Here is a 13638-nt window from a genome sequence, read left to right as displayed (position 1 = left end):
ATAAAGATATAATTTGTGACAACATAAGGTGAAGACTGTACTTTGTAGGAGCAAAATTTTTTTTTTAAGATTTTTAAAATTTATTTATTCATGAGAGACACAGAGAGGCAGAGACACAGGCAGAGGGCAGGGAGCCCGACATAGAACTCAATCTCAGGACCCCAGGATCACGCCCCAGGCTGAGGGCAGGTGCCAAACCTCTGAGCCACCCCTGGCTGCCCAGAGCAAAGCTTTTGAATGTTATTGAATCTAAATTGCCATGAATTCAAAAAAGATTGTTATAAATTTAGGATGTTAAAAAAAAAAAATAAAATAAATAAATTTAGGATGTTAATTGTAATCTCCATGGTAATCAATATGAGAATGTCTAAAAAATATACAGAAAAGGGAATAAGAAAGGAATCAAAATGGAACACTACAGAAATATCAATTAAACACAGAAATGATAGTAAAGGAGGAAATGAGGAACAAAATAAAGTAGAAGATGTATAAAAAACAAATAGTGTGCAGCCTAGGTGGCTCAGTAGTTTAGTGCCGCCTTCAGCCAGGGTTGTGATCCTGGAGACCCAGGATCAAGTCCCACATTGGGCTCCCTGCATGGAGTCTGCTTCTCCCTCTGCCTGTGTCTGCCTCTCTCTCTTTCTGTGTCTCTCGTGAATAAATAAATAAAATCTTAAAAAAAAAGTGAAATAACAGAATAAAGCCCTTTCTTATCAGTGATTACTCTAAATGTAAATGAATAAAACTCTCCAGTTAAAAGACAGAGATTAGGGTGCCTGGGTGGTTCAGTTAAATGTCTACCTTTGGCTCAAGTTATCATCCCAGGGTCCTAGAATCAAGTGCTGTGCCTGGCTCCCTGCTCAGCAAGGAGCCTGCTTCTCCCTCTGCTTCTCCCTCTGCCCATGCTTTCTCTTTCTCCCTCAAATAAAGAAATAAAATCTTTAAAAAAAAAGGGATGCCTGGGTAGCTCAGTGGTTGAGCATCTGCCTTCAGCTGAGGGCATGATCTTGGGGTCCAGGGTCCCTTGCAGAGAGCCCACTTCTCCCTCTGCTTGTGTCTCTGCCTCTCTCTGTGTGTCTCTCATGAATAAATATGTAAATAAATCTTTTTAAAAAAAAAAAAAAACCTTTACAAAATAAAAGAGATTAGCAGAATGGATTTTTTAAAAGATTTATTTATTTTAGAGAGAGAGATGGAGGGAGGGGAGCAGAGGAAGAGACACCCCCTAGCAGACACCCTGCTGAAGGTGGAGCCTGACACAGGGCTTGATCCCACGATCCTGAGATCATGACCAGAGCTGAAACCAAGAGTAGAACACGCAACCGATGGTACTCCCCCAGGCATCTCAGTAGAATGGAATTTTTAAAAAATCATCCAACTATATGCTATGTATGTGAAACTCACTTTAGATCCAACAGTACAAATAAGTTGAAAGTGAAAGGATAGAAAAAGATATTCCATGCAAATAATGACCAAATGTGAGCTGGGGTAACTATACTGATGTCAGACAAAGTAGTCTTTAAGGCAAAAACTGTTATAAAAGACAGAGGTCATTATATATTGATAAAAAGTTCAGTTCATCAAGAGCATACAAAAACTATAAACATTTACCCACCAACAATAGAGCCCCCAAATATATGAAGCAAAAATTGACAGAATGAAGGGAGTAGAGTTCTATAGTAATAGTTGGAGACTTCAATATCTCACCTTTAATAATAGATAAAATAACCAGACAGAAGATCAGTAGGGGAACAGAGCTTCAATAACAGTGTAAACCAGCTAAACCTAACAGACACAAAGAACATCCTACTACCAACAAAATACAGATTCTTCTTAAGTGCACATGGAATATTCTCCAGTATAGAACATATGATAGGCCACAAAAAAGTTAAATGAATTTTAAAAGAAATTGAAATCATACAAAATATCCTCTCCAACCACAGTGAAATGGTGCTAGAAATCATTAATAGAAGGAAAATTGGAAAAATTGGAAAATTCACAAGTATGTAGAAATTAAACACATTCTTAACCTTTGGGTCAAGGAAGAAATAACAAGAGAAATTAGAATATATTTTGAGATGAATGAAAATGAAAAAGCAACATTCCAGAAGTTATGGAATTCAGCAGAAGCAGGGCTGAGAAAATTTATAGCAGTAAACACCTACATTTAAACACAAGAAAGATCATAAACCAAAAACCTAACTATATACTTTAAGGAACTAAAAGAAGAGCAAACTAAACCCGAAGCTCATAGAAAGAATAAAATAATAAGTAGTAGAACAGAGATAAAAGAAATAAAGAATAGAAAACGAAAGAGTCAACAAACCCAAAAGTTGGCTCTTTGAAAAAAAATCAACAAAATTGACAAATCTTTAGCAGACTTAGAAAAAGCGAGTGTTGATGCAAATAACCAAAATGAGGAATAAAAGTGGGGACATTGCTACTGACCTTACAGAAATAAAAAGGATTATAAGAGAGTACTATAAACAATTGTATGCCAGTGAATTAGATAACTTAGATGAACAAATTCCTAGAAACCCACAAGAAGTGACCCAAGAAGAGATGAAAAATCTGAACACAACCTATAACACAGGAAAAGACTGAATCAGTAGAAAAACTTTTCTTTTTATTTTTTAAAAAAGATTTTATTTATTTCACAGAGAGAGGGAGCACACAAGCAGGGGGAGTGGGAAAGGGAGAAGCAGGCCCCCCAGGGAGCAGGAAGCCCAATGCAGGACTCGATCCTGGGATCATAAAGCTAGCGAAAGGCAGCCACTTAACCAACTGAGCCACCCAGGTACCCCTAGAAAAACTTTTCAACAAAGAAAAGTCCAAGACAAGATAGCTTCACTGGTGAAATCTACCAAACAGTAAGAATTAACATGGTTTTTTTTTTTTTCACACTTTTCCAAAAAATAGAAGAGGAGGAAACACTTTCTACGAAGTCAGCATTACCTTGATACTAAAGCCAAAGACACCATAAGAAAACTACAGACCTATATCCCTTATGAATATAAAAGCAAAAATTCTCCGTGTTTTTTTTAAGTAGGCTTCATACCCAGTGTGGAGCCCAGCAGGAGACTTGAATTCACAACCCTGAGATCAAGACCAGAGCTGTGATCAAGAATTGGATGCTTAACGATCGAGCCACCCAGGAGCCCCAGAAGCAAAAATTCTCAACACAGTACTAGCTAGCTAAATCCAACAGCAAGTTGACAAAGTGAGATTTATCTCAAGAAGGCAAGGGTAATTCAACATAAGAAAGACAGTGTAATATACTACATTAAAAGAACAAAAGAGAAACTCACAATCATCTCAATTGACATAGAAAACCATTTGATACAATCCACTACCCTTTCATGATAAAAATGCCCAGCATACTAGGAATGGAACTTCTTCAAATGATAAAGAATATTTATGCACAACCCATAGTGCACATCATACTCAATGGTGAAACCTTTCCCTCTCTGATCAGGAACAAGACAAGGATGCCCACATTCACCATTATTGTTCAATATTATTTTGGTAATTTTAGACAGAGCAATCAGGCAAGAAAAAAAAGTAGCATAGAAATTGGAAAGGAAAAAGTAAAACTATCTCTTTTTGCAGAGGACATGGTCCTATATAGAAAAAATGCAGAGTCCTCAAAAAAACTTCCAGAACTAATGAACAAATTCAGCACAGTTGCAAGATACAAGATCAGCTCACAAAAATAGATTTTGTTTCTAGATACCAGCAATGAACAATCCAAAAAGGAAATTAAAAAAAAATACAATTTATAATAGCATCCAAAAGAATAAAATACCTGGGACAAATTTAACCAAGAAGTTTAAAGATTTGTACACTGAAAAATACAAAACATTGCTGAAATAAATTAAAGAAGACCTAAACATCCCATGTTCGTACCCCCTCCCTCAGTCTTTTTAGAGATTTTTTCCCCTAGCAACCCCCTACTACCTGGAATTTTAATACTACAAATATATAGTATATATCTGTTTATGGTTCATGACTATGTGATGGACTACAAACCAGTTGAATATCTAAGATTTTTTTACCCTCACCAGGAACCAATTTCATTGAGAAGGCATAGTCTAGGGCAAGAAAAATACAAACTGGTCCCGAGGCATGTTATAACAAAAGCAAGGAAGCAGTCAAGCCTGAAGAGGTTCCTACTGACCATAACTGGAACATTTTAGCATTCAAAAGAATAATTTACTGTAATTGAGTAAAGTATACGAATATATAAAGATCCATGTGCTCATAATAAATAATAAGTAAATAATTCTACAAAAAAGAAACCAAAAATAAAATAATTATCATCTGCCACAATTGGAGAATACTTTTCACTACCTCTTTTCTCCAAAAACTAATTAAAAGGAAACAAACACATGGGTGCCTAGGTGGCTCACTCAGTTAAGCGTCTGCCTTTGGCACAGGCCATGATCCCAGGTTCCTGGGCCTGAGCCCCACATTCTGGCTCTCTGCTCAGCAGGGAGTCTGCTTTTCCCTCTGTCCCTCTCCCTGCTCATGATTTCCCCCTCTCTCTCAAATAAATAAAATATTTTTTTTGAAAAAGGAAACACTTATTCTCCTTTTTCAGTAAGAACTGCAGTTTAGTGTAATCAAATAACCCCAGTTGAAGGGGAAAAGCTCTTCTTTACAGAAAATATGCCAGCTAGTAAATGTTGGAGGATTGATAGAAATAGAAAATCACCACTTAAATAATTAAGAATCATCAATGAATACTAACACAATTAGGTAAAATGTTGATGGGGTTTTGTAGTACCAAAAGATTACCTCTTTCCTCAGAAGGGGAAAACTTTACAGTGGTGAGATCTTGTGGCTACCACCTTAACCCAGTTAGCAAACTTAGCTTTAATTAGAGGAACAGTGAGATATTATGTGCCTCTAGTATGACATAAAGTACATAGGATCACCTCTTTGGCACCTACTTGGTATTTTTACCAAAGTTGTTTAAACTGAATAATCGAATCAAGCCTTTTATATCTAACTTCCAGTTTATAGGAAATACAAGCAATAGTGAAATAAGTTAAATGATTCTATGAGGGAGCAATCACACAAATCCAGAATGTGAGATGATATAGTTCTGTGACATAACTGATCTCTTCTTTTCAAAAAGTCACTTTGAGGGGCATCTGAGTGGCTCAGTTGGTTAAGTATACAATTCTTAATTTTGGCTCAGGGTCATGGGACTGAGCCACATGTTAGATTCCATGCTCACTAGGGAATCCACTTGAGATCTCTCCCTCTCCCTCTGTCCCTTCCCCCGATCATGTGCACGTTCTCTTTCTCAAATAAATAAATAAAAACCTTTTTTAAAAAGTCACTTTAAGAAAAATAAATGGTGTGTGTAGGGATAATATTCTAGATTAAAAGAGACCTTGGAGACATAAAATGCAATGCATGATTCATGTTCAGATATTAGATAGTTTGGGAATAATGGGAATTTTGAATATGAATTGGCTATTATATATTAGAGTATTATTTTTAAATTTTGTTAGGTTTGTTCATGGTGTGTGGGTATGTAGGAAAAATTCCTTATATCTTAGAGATGCATATTGATGTATTTAGAGGTGAAATGTTTCATAATGCCTGTCATTTTTTAAAAAGAACTTCAGCATGAAGAAATGGGTGAAACAAATATGGCAAAATGTTAACATGTTGATGTGGTAAATACAGGAGATGAAGATATCAGTATGAATTGTAATAGTTTTTCACCTACTTTTTTTTAAAAAGGGGGGATGGAGGAGGGAACAAAAATGTTTAAAAATATTCATAATATAAAGTTTAAATATTAAAAATGGTTTGTGTGAAGGGTCCTTAGGAAATGCTACTTTTCAGCCTGAAAATGTGTAAGTTGGTTTTGATTTATGTTGAGAACCTGTGTTTCTTGGATGCTTCCTCAAACTCTTTTTTTTTTCCCCTTCCTTTTCTCTCCCTGCTTTGTCCAGCCCTCTTTGACTCTATGCACAGCAACCAAGCCTCAGATAGCCCATTTTCCCCACCCCGTACTCTTCATTCACCTACCCTACAACTTCGGCAGCGCTCTGAGAAGCCCCCTTGGTGTAAGTAATCCTTTTGGAACTCTGTGGAGAAAGGCCAAGAGGGATGGAGGGATTGATGAATGAGAGACCTGTTTCATGAGGGAAATGAAGATGAGGGTTGAAAGACCAGGAATAGCCTGTAGGGGAAGCAGTCTCACCTGCTGTTTCCAAGGTGAAGGGAGGATCTGTTTACCTTGTCTCATTATCTCCACCCTCATGGCCTTTCTCTGTTTCAGTGGAGAGGCACCTAAAAGATAGTGTCCCAGAGGGACACCTAAAAGTGGAGAGGCACCTGTTTCAGTGGAGAGGCACCTAAAAGATAGTGTCCCAGAGGGTGCTTCGGGGAACAAAGGATAGAAACTTCATCTTCCTCAGATTCCCATGTGGTCTCTACAGCTTTCTCAAGTATAGATGACTTGAGAGGAAGTTGAGAGATGAGTTGAGAGGAAACTTGAATATATAGAAAAGCTGGGAGAAGGAAACTAGAATCTGCTACTACTTTCCACATGTCCCTTTTCTCAAGGTGTCTGATCTCAACTAGTAGTTCAAGTTGAGGTGCTGCTTCTTCCCATCTCTTCTTTATAAGCTCTAGCCTATCACAAGGTGCACCTGGGTGGTGCAGTCTGTTAAGTGTTCAACTCTTGGTTTAGGCTAAGGGCATGATCTTAGAGTTGTGAGATTGAGCCCCATGTTGGGCTCCATACTCACTGTGGATTCTGTCTCCTTCTGCCTCTTCCATTGGTGTTCATTCATGCTCTCTCTCTTTCTCTCTCAATAAATTCATTCGTTCACCCATTCATTCATTCATTCATTTCCTGGCCTATCACTAATTTTCCTTGGCAACAATGTGAATAGTGGAGTCACAAGGAGTTCTTAGGGTAATTGTAGGGAAGGAGAGGTACCAGTGACATTCAGAGGGAGGATAAGGACCAGAGACACCAGTGATGGAAAAAATCTTTTCCTTATTCAACCTGCCTCCAGGAAATAACTAAAATCAAACATGGCTTTTATTATTTTATTTGGATAGGACTGAAGCAAAGATTCATATTTCAGCATTGAGTTAAACAGTTGCAGAATTGGTACCCTGTATGCAGAAGAAACCTTCCTTCCTGATACCAAGAATACTTCTCCCAAATTTTAAATTATCTTATATTCACCTCGCCATTGCTTCTTTTATCCCTCTCCTGGAATGTTTATGGTTTTGTGCCCCTGGAAGTCTCTTTTTAAAATAATATTTAATATATTATTTAAAATTATATATATAGGGACTCCTGGGTGGCTCAGCAGTTGAGCATCTGCCTTTAGCTTTTAGCTCAGGGCATGATCCTGGGGTCTGAGGATCATGTCCCACATTAGGGTCCCTGTGGGGAGCCTGTTCTTTCTCTGCCTCTCTATGTGTCTCTCATGAATAAATAAAAATAAAATCTTTAAAAATAATTATATATATTTAAATTTGAGTATAGTTATATACAATATTATGCAGCATACTGGTTCAACAAGTCTATATATTTTGCTATGAGCAATACAAGTGTAGCTACCATCCTTCACAATATAATGCTATTGCAATACCATTCACTGTATTCCCTATGTTGTACTTTTCGTTCATGTGATTTATTCATTCCATAACTGGAAGCGTAGATCCCCCACTCCCCTTCACTCATTTGTCCAGCCTCCCACCACCGCCTCCCCATCAACTTATTCCCTGTATTTTAGGTCTGATTCTGCTTTTTATTTGCTTATTTATTCTTTTTTAGATTCTATATATATTAATGGTATTTGTCTTCCTTTATTTCACTTAGCATAGTATCCTCTAGGTCCATCCATATTGTCACAAATGGTAAAATCTCATCCTTTTCATGGTTGAGGAATATTCCATCATGTATATATGTGTATCTTCTTTATCACAGACATCTATTGGTGGACATCTCTTGGTGTACAATGGGCTGCTTCCATAACTTGGCTATTGTAAAGAATGCTACAATAAACATAGGGATACATATATCTTTTGAAACTAAAGTTTTCATTTTCTTTGGGTAAATATTCATTAGTGGAATTATTGGATCATATGATATTTCTATTTTTAATTTTTGGAGGAATCTCCATACTGTTTTCCGTAGTGTCTATACCAATTTATATTCCCACCAGCAGTGCACAAGGGTTCCTTTTCCTTCACATGCTCGCCAACACTTATTTCTTGTCTTGTAAAAAAAAAAAAAAATTTAATTTTAATTCCAGTTAGTTAACATACAGCATTGTATGTTATTTCTTATCTTTCTGATTCTAGCTATTCTGACAGGTTTAAGGTGATGTCTTATTGTGGTCTTCATTGCATTTCCCTGATGTTTAGTGATGTTGAGTCTCTTTGCATGTGTCTGTTGGCCATCTGTGTGTCTTCTATGGAAAAATGTCTATTCAGGTTCCCTGCCCATTTTTTTTTTAAGATTTTATTTATTTATTTGACAGAAAGAGAGCAAGCACAAGCAGCATGGAGCAGCAGAGGGAGAGGGAGAAGCAGGCTCACTACTGACCAGGGAACCTGATGTGGGGCTCAATCCCAGGACCTGGGATCATGACCCAAGCAAAGGCAGATGCTCAACCAACTGAGCCACCCAGACACTCCTGCCCATTTTTAAATTAGATTATTTGGTTGGGCAGGGGTGGTGGTGGTGGTGGTGGTGGTGGTGATGGTGTTGAGTTGTGTATGTTCTTCATGTAGTTTAGATACTAACCCTTTATTGGATATATCATTTGCAAATATCTTCTCCCATTCGGTAGGTTGCCTTTTTGTTTTGTTGATAGTTTCCTTTGTTGTGCAAAAGTTTTTTTATTTTATAGAGTCCCAATAGTTTATTTTTGCTTTTGTTTCCCTTGCCTCAGAAGACATATCTAAAACAGTGTTGCTATAACCAATGTCAGATTACTGCCTGTGCTCTCTTCTAGGATTTTTATGATGTCAGGTCTCACATTTAGGTCCTTGATCCATTTTGAGTTTATTTTTGTGTATGGTGTCAGAAAGTGGTTCAGTTTCATTCTTTTGCATGTAGCTGTCCAGTTTTCCCAGCACCATTTTTTTAAAAAGATTTTATTTATTTATTCATGAGAGACAGAGAGAGAGAGAGAGAGAGGCAGAGACACAGGCAGAGGGAGAAGCAGGCTCCATGCAGGGAGCCCCACATGGGACTCGATCCAGGGTCTCCAGGATTACACCTGGGCTGCAGGTGGCGCTAAACCGCAGAGCCAGCCGGGCTGCCCCCCAGCACCATTTTTGAAGATACTGTTTTCCCCCCATTGTATAGTCTTGCTTCCTTTCTTAGATTTAACCACATAAGCATGGGTCTCTATTCTGTTTCATTGATCTATGAGTCTATTTTTGTGTCAGTACTGTTTTGATTACTACAGCTTTGTAGTATGTCTTGAAATCTGGAATTGTGATACCTCCAGCTGTGTTCAAGATTGCTCTGGCTGCTTCTGGAAAGCATCTTTCTCCTGCTTCTGCTTCTCTCTCTCTCTCTCTTTTTTTTTTTAAATTTTTTTAAAAATGTGTTTATCTGAGAGAGAAAGAGAGCAAGCACAAGGGGGAGGGGCAGAGAGAGAAGCAGATTCCTTGCTGAGCAAGGAGCCCAATGTGGGGCTTGATCCCAGGACCCTGAGATCATGACCTGAGCCCAAGGCAGACACTTTACCAACTGAGCCACCCAGGTGCCCCTCCTACTTCTGCTGATTTGCCTAAATTAAACTACTTAACTGAATATTAAGGCTACTTCTATTCTTGGGTGAACTCTTTTCTTTTTCATCTTGTGTTTAATCTACTATCAGACCTTTGACTCACCTCTTTGAGGTGTGTAGCCTCATTGGTAAATATTTTCTTTAGGGTTTGTATGCCCTAAATAGGCCTTGTTGGCTGAAACCATGTTCCTCTTTCTTCTGCTTGAAGCATGCCTCTGTGGTCCTTTACAGAAAAGAGAGAACTGGCATACCCTAAACTAAATGACTGATTCAGCCTTTGTAGGCTCAGGCTTGCCAACTTTCCCAGGTTCTCTTGGATGACAGGATATTCAGATGTCCCCTGTATCCAAAACCTATCATTATTGATATCAGAGTGCTTTAAATATAAAGTTACAGTACCACTAATAAATACATTTATAAAAAGAAAAGTAGATTAGTCCCCTACTAGAGGTCAATGAAGTAGCAGAGATTGGAGTAGGATTTGTCCCACAGAGTAATTGAAGGCTCTAAGCCCTTCATTTTATTACTATAAGTATTTGGGTAATTAATTTTTATGTTGTATATGTCTATAACATTCACAATCCTATACCACTGTGTGTCCCAAGACTTAGAAGGTCTAAACCTTAGATCCATGGATGGATTTCAGGGTAAAGTCTTTGAACTCTAGGAATTATTTATGAAGATTAGTGTGAATATCCAGATGTACATTTTTCTGGGAAGATAGTCCATGACTGTCATTAGAATTTCAAAGGGTTCAGTGACCCCCCAGAAAGGTTAATTAAGAATCTGCCATTTAGAGATTCCATGGCAGTCCTCCATTTTCAGGTAATTTTCCTTCCTTCTGTTCTCATTCACAAGATTTTTCTACATTCTCCTGCTTAATTATCTCTTGGGCCATAAACAATGATTACCTTTGCCCCAGAAATATGTTGATTGCTTTAAAGAAATGATTATTAACAAAAGATGTACATCAGATTTAATTGGGAGTGTTTCAACAAAATACAGTGCCCTCATTCCCTCTTCACCCCACACATTTACCCTAAACCTACAGAATTAGAATCTCCAGTAATAGAACCTAGAAATTTGTATTTTTAAAAAATATCCCATAATTTTGATACATACCCTTAATTATGAGCCACTGGGATACACCATGGTATGTTTCCAAAGTAGGAATGACCATGGGAATTCACAGAGTTGGGGTGGGGGTACATTTGTGAAAGAACTGGATGAAGTGGGTCTCAGTACTCTCTCTTGAAGTCTTAGAAGTACCTTAGTGCTCCTGTATACTCCTGTCATGTACATTAGGCCAGAACAACAGTTCCTGAGCTGTGCTAATTGAGCAAGTCTTTGTACAGCTTAGGAAGAATTCAGACTGTCTTTCCTCAAGACCATTTGAGCTTTATACATAAATAGAGCCTACTCTTCCAGCTTGCCTGACTTGGTCTCCTGACTTTATTTTACAGATAGCAGTGGCCCTTCCAGCACTGTGTCCAGTGCTGGTCCTTCCTCCCCCACTGCAGTGGATGGTAACTGTCCTTTTGGCTTTAGTGATCAACCTTCTGTAAGTTCACACATGATTGAAGAACATCAAGGCCTTGGGATGCTCCCCAGGAATGGAGAACAAGAGCTCCCCATTGAAGGGGTGCAAGAGCCTTTTGAACCAAGCCAATCTTCACAGGAACCACCTGTGGAAACCAGCCAGCCATGCCAGGAGGTTGTTGAGGAGATCAGCCAGCCATGCCAGGAGGTCCCTGACATCAGCCAGCCATGCCAGGACATCCCTGAAGAGGTCAGCCAGCCTTGTCAAGAGGTCCCTGACATTGGCCAACCATGCCAGGAGAACCATGACAGTGTTAACCAGATATGCCAGGAGGTCCCTCAGATCCACCAGCCATGCCAGAAGGCGAGCCAACTGTGCCAGAAAATGTCTGAGGATGCTTGCCAGCTTTGCCAGAAGAACCCTGAGAAGGTCAGCCAGCCATCCCTGGATGTCCCCGTGGAGGTTGGCAGGCTGGCCCATGGGTTCCCTGTAGGGGTTCGTGACCTGGTCCAGGAAATCCATGTGGAAGTTGGCAGGCCAGCCCAAGAGACCCCTGAAGAGTTCAGCCAGCCATGCCAGGAATTCTTTGTAGAGGTTGGCAGGCTGGCCCAAGAGGCTTCTGCAATCAATCTATTATCTCAGGACATTCCTGAGGTTGATAAACCATCCCAAGAGTTCCCTGGGGAGGATGATCTGCAGGTCCAGGAAGTCCCTGAGATTAATCAGCAGTCCTGGGTGGTCCCTGAGGTTATTGACCAGCTGCCTGGAGAGGATATTCCCCAAGCCCAGTATCTATCTAGTGATCCAAACCCTCAGAGCCAGTCTTTGGCCCATGACCAGTACTCACCCCTCCCACCAGCAACATGTGATTAATCATGTTCTCATTAGTGGTAAAACACTATACCAGCTATTTGAGCTAGCAACTTTTTCTGTTGGCTAACTCACCTGCCATTGTAAGACCTTGGATCTCACCAGAGGTGTCTGAGGAGCAGTCCTCTTGGCATGAAGCCAAGAACTGTGCCAGAGCTGGGCTTGGGAAGGAGCCAATTTTGTGTTCAAAGCAGCCATTGACTCCTCACATGGCCATTAGATTTGAATAGGATTTCCATCAAGGGGTAGGCAGATCTCTCATTACTCATCCTCCTCTGAGCATCCCAGGAAATTCCAGATTGTTGAAGGAAATGCCACTTAACTGCTGAAGACACCATCTGGGGACAGACAGCAAGTATAAAAGGGTCCTCCAAGATCTTCACTTCTCTGGGGAAATATTCACAACTTCACAAGGTACCCTTAGACCATATGTGCATTCAGGAGAACTCTTGTCTTTGCTAGCACTCCTCAGGTGGGTCTGTCTGAAATGTCTGAGAAAAAAGAGTCCCCTTCCCAAACAAACATCCATTGTGGCCACTAATCTAATCTTTAAATTGGGCTTGTGGGTGTTTTATATATCATCCCAGGTACCCCCTCTGCTCCAGTCCTGTTCCTCTGGGCAATAGCTCCAGGGTAAAAATAGATATTAGACTGCTGTGAAAATTTAAGAGTAACTACTTAAAATGCTCTGGGAGTTCTTGGCCAATCTGTGAAGCTGGACCTCTTTTTGTTGTGGGGCTACTTGGCTTAAGAGATGATATAGTAGAGAAAATCAGGTTGTATTTTAAGCAATCAGCAGAGATCAATATTGTATAGACATGAGGAAAGATTATATATATTTCTGTAGTAGTGCCAGGGACAGACTGGCCAAAGACCAAACACTCCAGGGTCCCCAGAAAGTTTGTCCTTTTATCATAGTGTCTTTAGGGTCAGGTGTGATTATGAAGCTTTTCCCAAAGATATGGGGATGGGAATGGGCATGGGTAGCAGGAGTAATGCAGTCACTGGAGTGGGGTGGCCAGAACATTATGAGTGCTCAATAAATATGAAATAATAAGAATGGTGATGGTGGTGATGATGTTCTTGTGAATTCAAGAATTCACTATAAATCTAGAAATCCATCACGTCTATGACTGAATTGATCTGAACCCGTCAAAAGCTGCTGTAGTTGAATGAGAAGGGATTATAAAATAAAGAGATCAGGCATCCTAGGAGGTCCCTATGGCAGTCAGCCCACCATCCCAAAATGTCTTCAATGAGTAGTGTTAGGGAGAGACTTTCTCTGTGAAGCACCAGTTGGATACTTGCTTTCTCACCAGATCCTTGGAATCACACTCTTAATTTTTCACTCTGATGCTTTAGAGTAATTGGCAGGAGGAGCTGATATAGAGGGGTTATGGTTTTTCTTTACCTCATTGACATTTAAATTGGGAAAGC

General features: G+C 39.4%; 1 protein-coding gene across 18 annotated transcripts in view; it reads left to right on the top strand.

Moving 5' to 3' along the window:
- PPIP5K1 (diphosphoinositol pentakisphosphate kinase 1) overlaps nucleotides 1-13279 on the top strand; it is a 48773-nt gene extending 35494 nt beyond the window's left edge. For all 18 annotated transcript variants that reach the window (XM_038580224.1, XM_038580223.1, XM_038580218.1 and 15 more), the window contains 2 exons: nucleotides 5973-6086; nucleotides 11255-13279. In XM_038580224.1, coding sequence (XP_038436152.1) covers nucleotides 5973-6086; nucleotides 11255-12204 — 1064 coding nt within the window. In that variant the 3' untranslated portion in view covers nucleotides 12205-13279. The remainder of the gene's footprint in view (nucleotides 1-5972; nucleotides 6087-11254) is intronic.
- Nucleotides 13280-13638: the final 359 nt, after the last annotated feature.

The sequence above is a fragment of the Canis lupus genome, chromosome 30, assembly GCF_011100685.1.
Source record: "Canis lupus familiaris isolate Mischka breed German Shepherd chromosome 30, alternate assembly UU_Cfam_GSD_1.0, whole genome shotgun sequence".
NCBI classification, from domain to species: Eukaryota; Metazoa; Chordata; class Mammalia; order Carnivora; family Canidae; genus Canis; species Canis lupus.
Note: the sequence above shows the minus strand (reverse complement) of the source record. Positions and strands in the feature narration are given on the sequence as shown.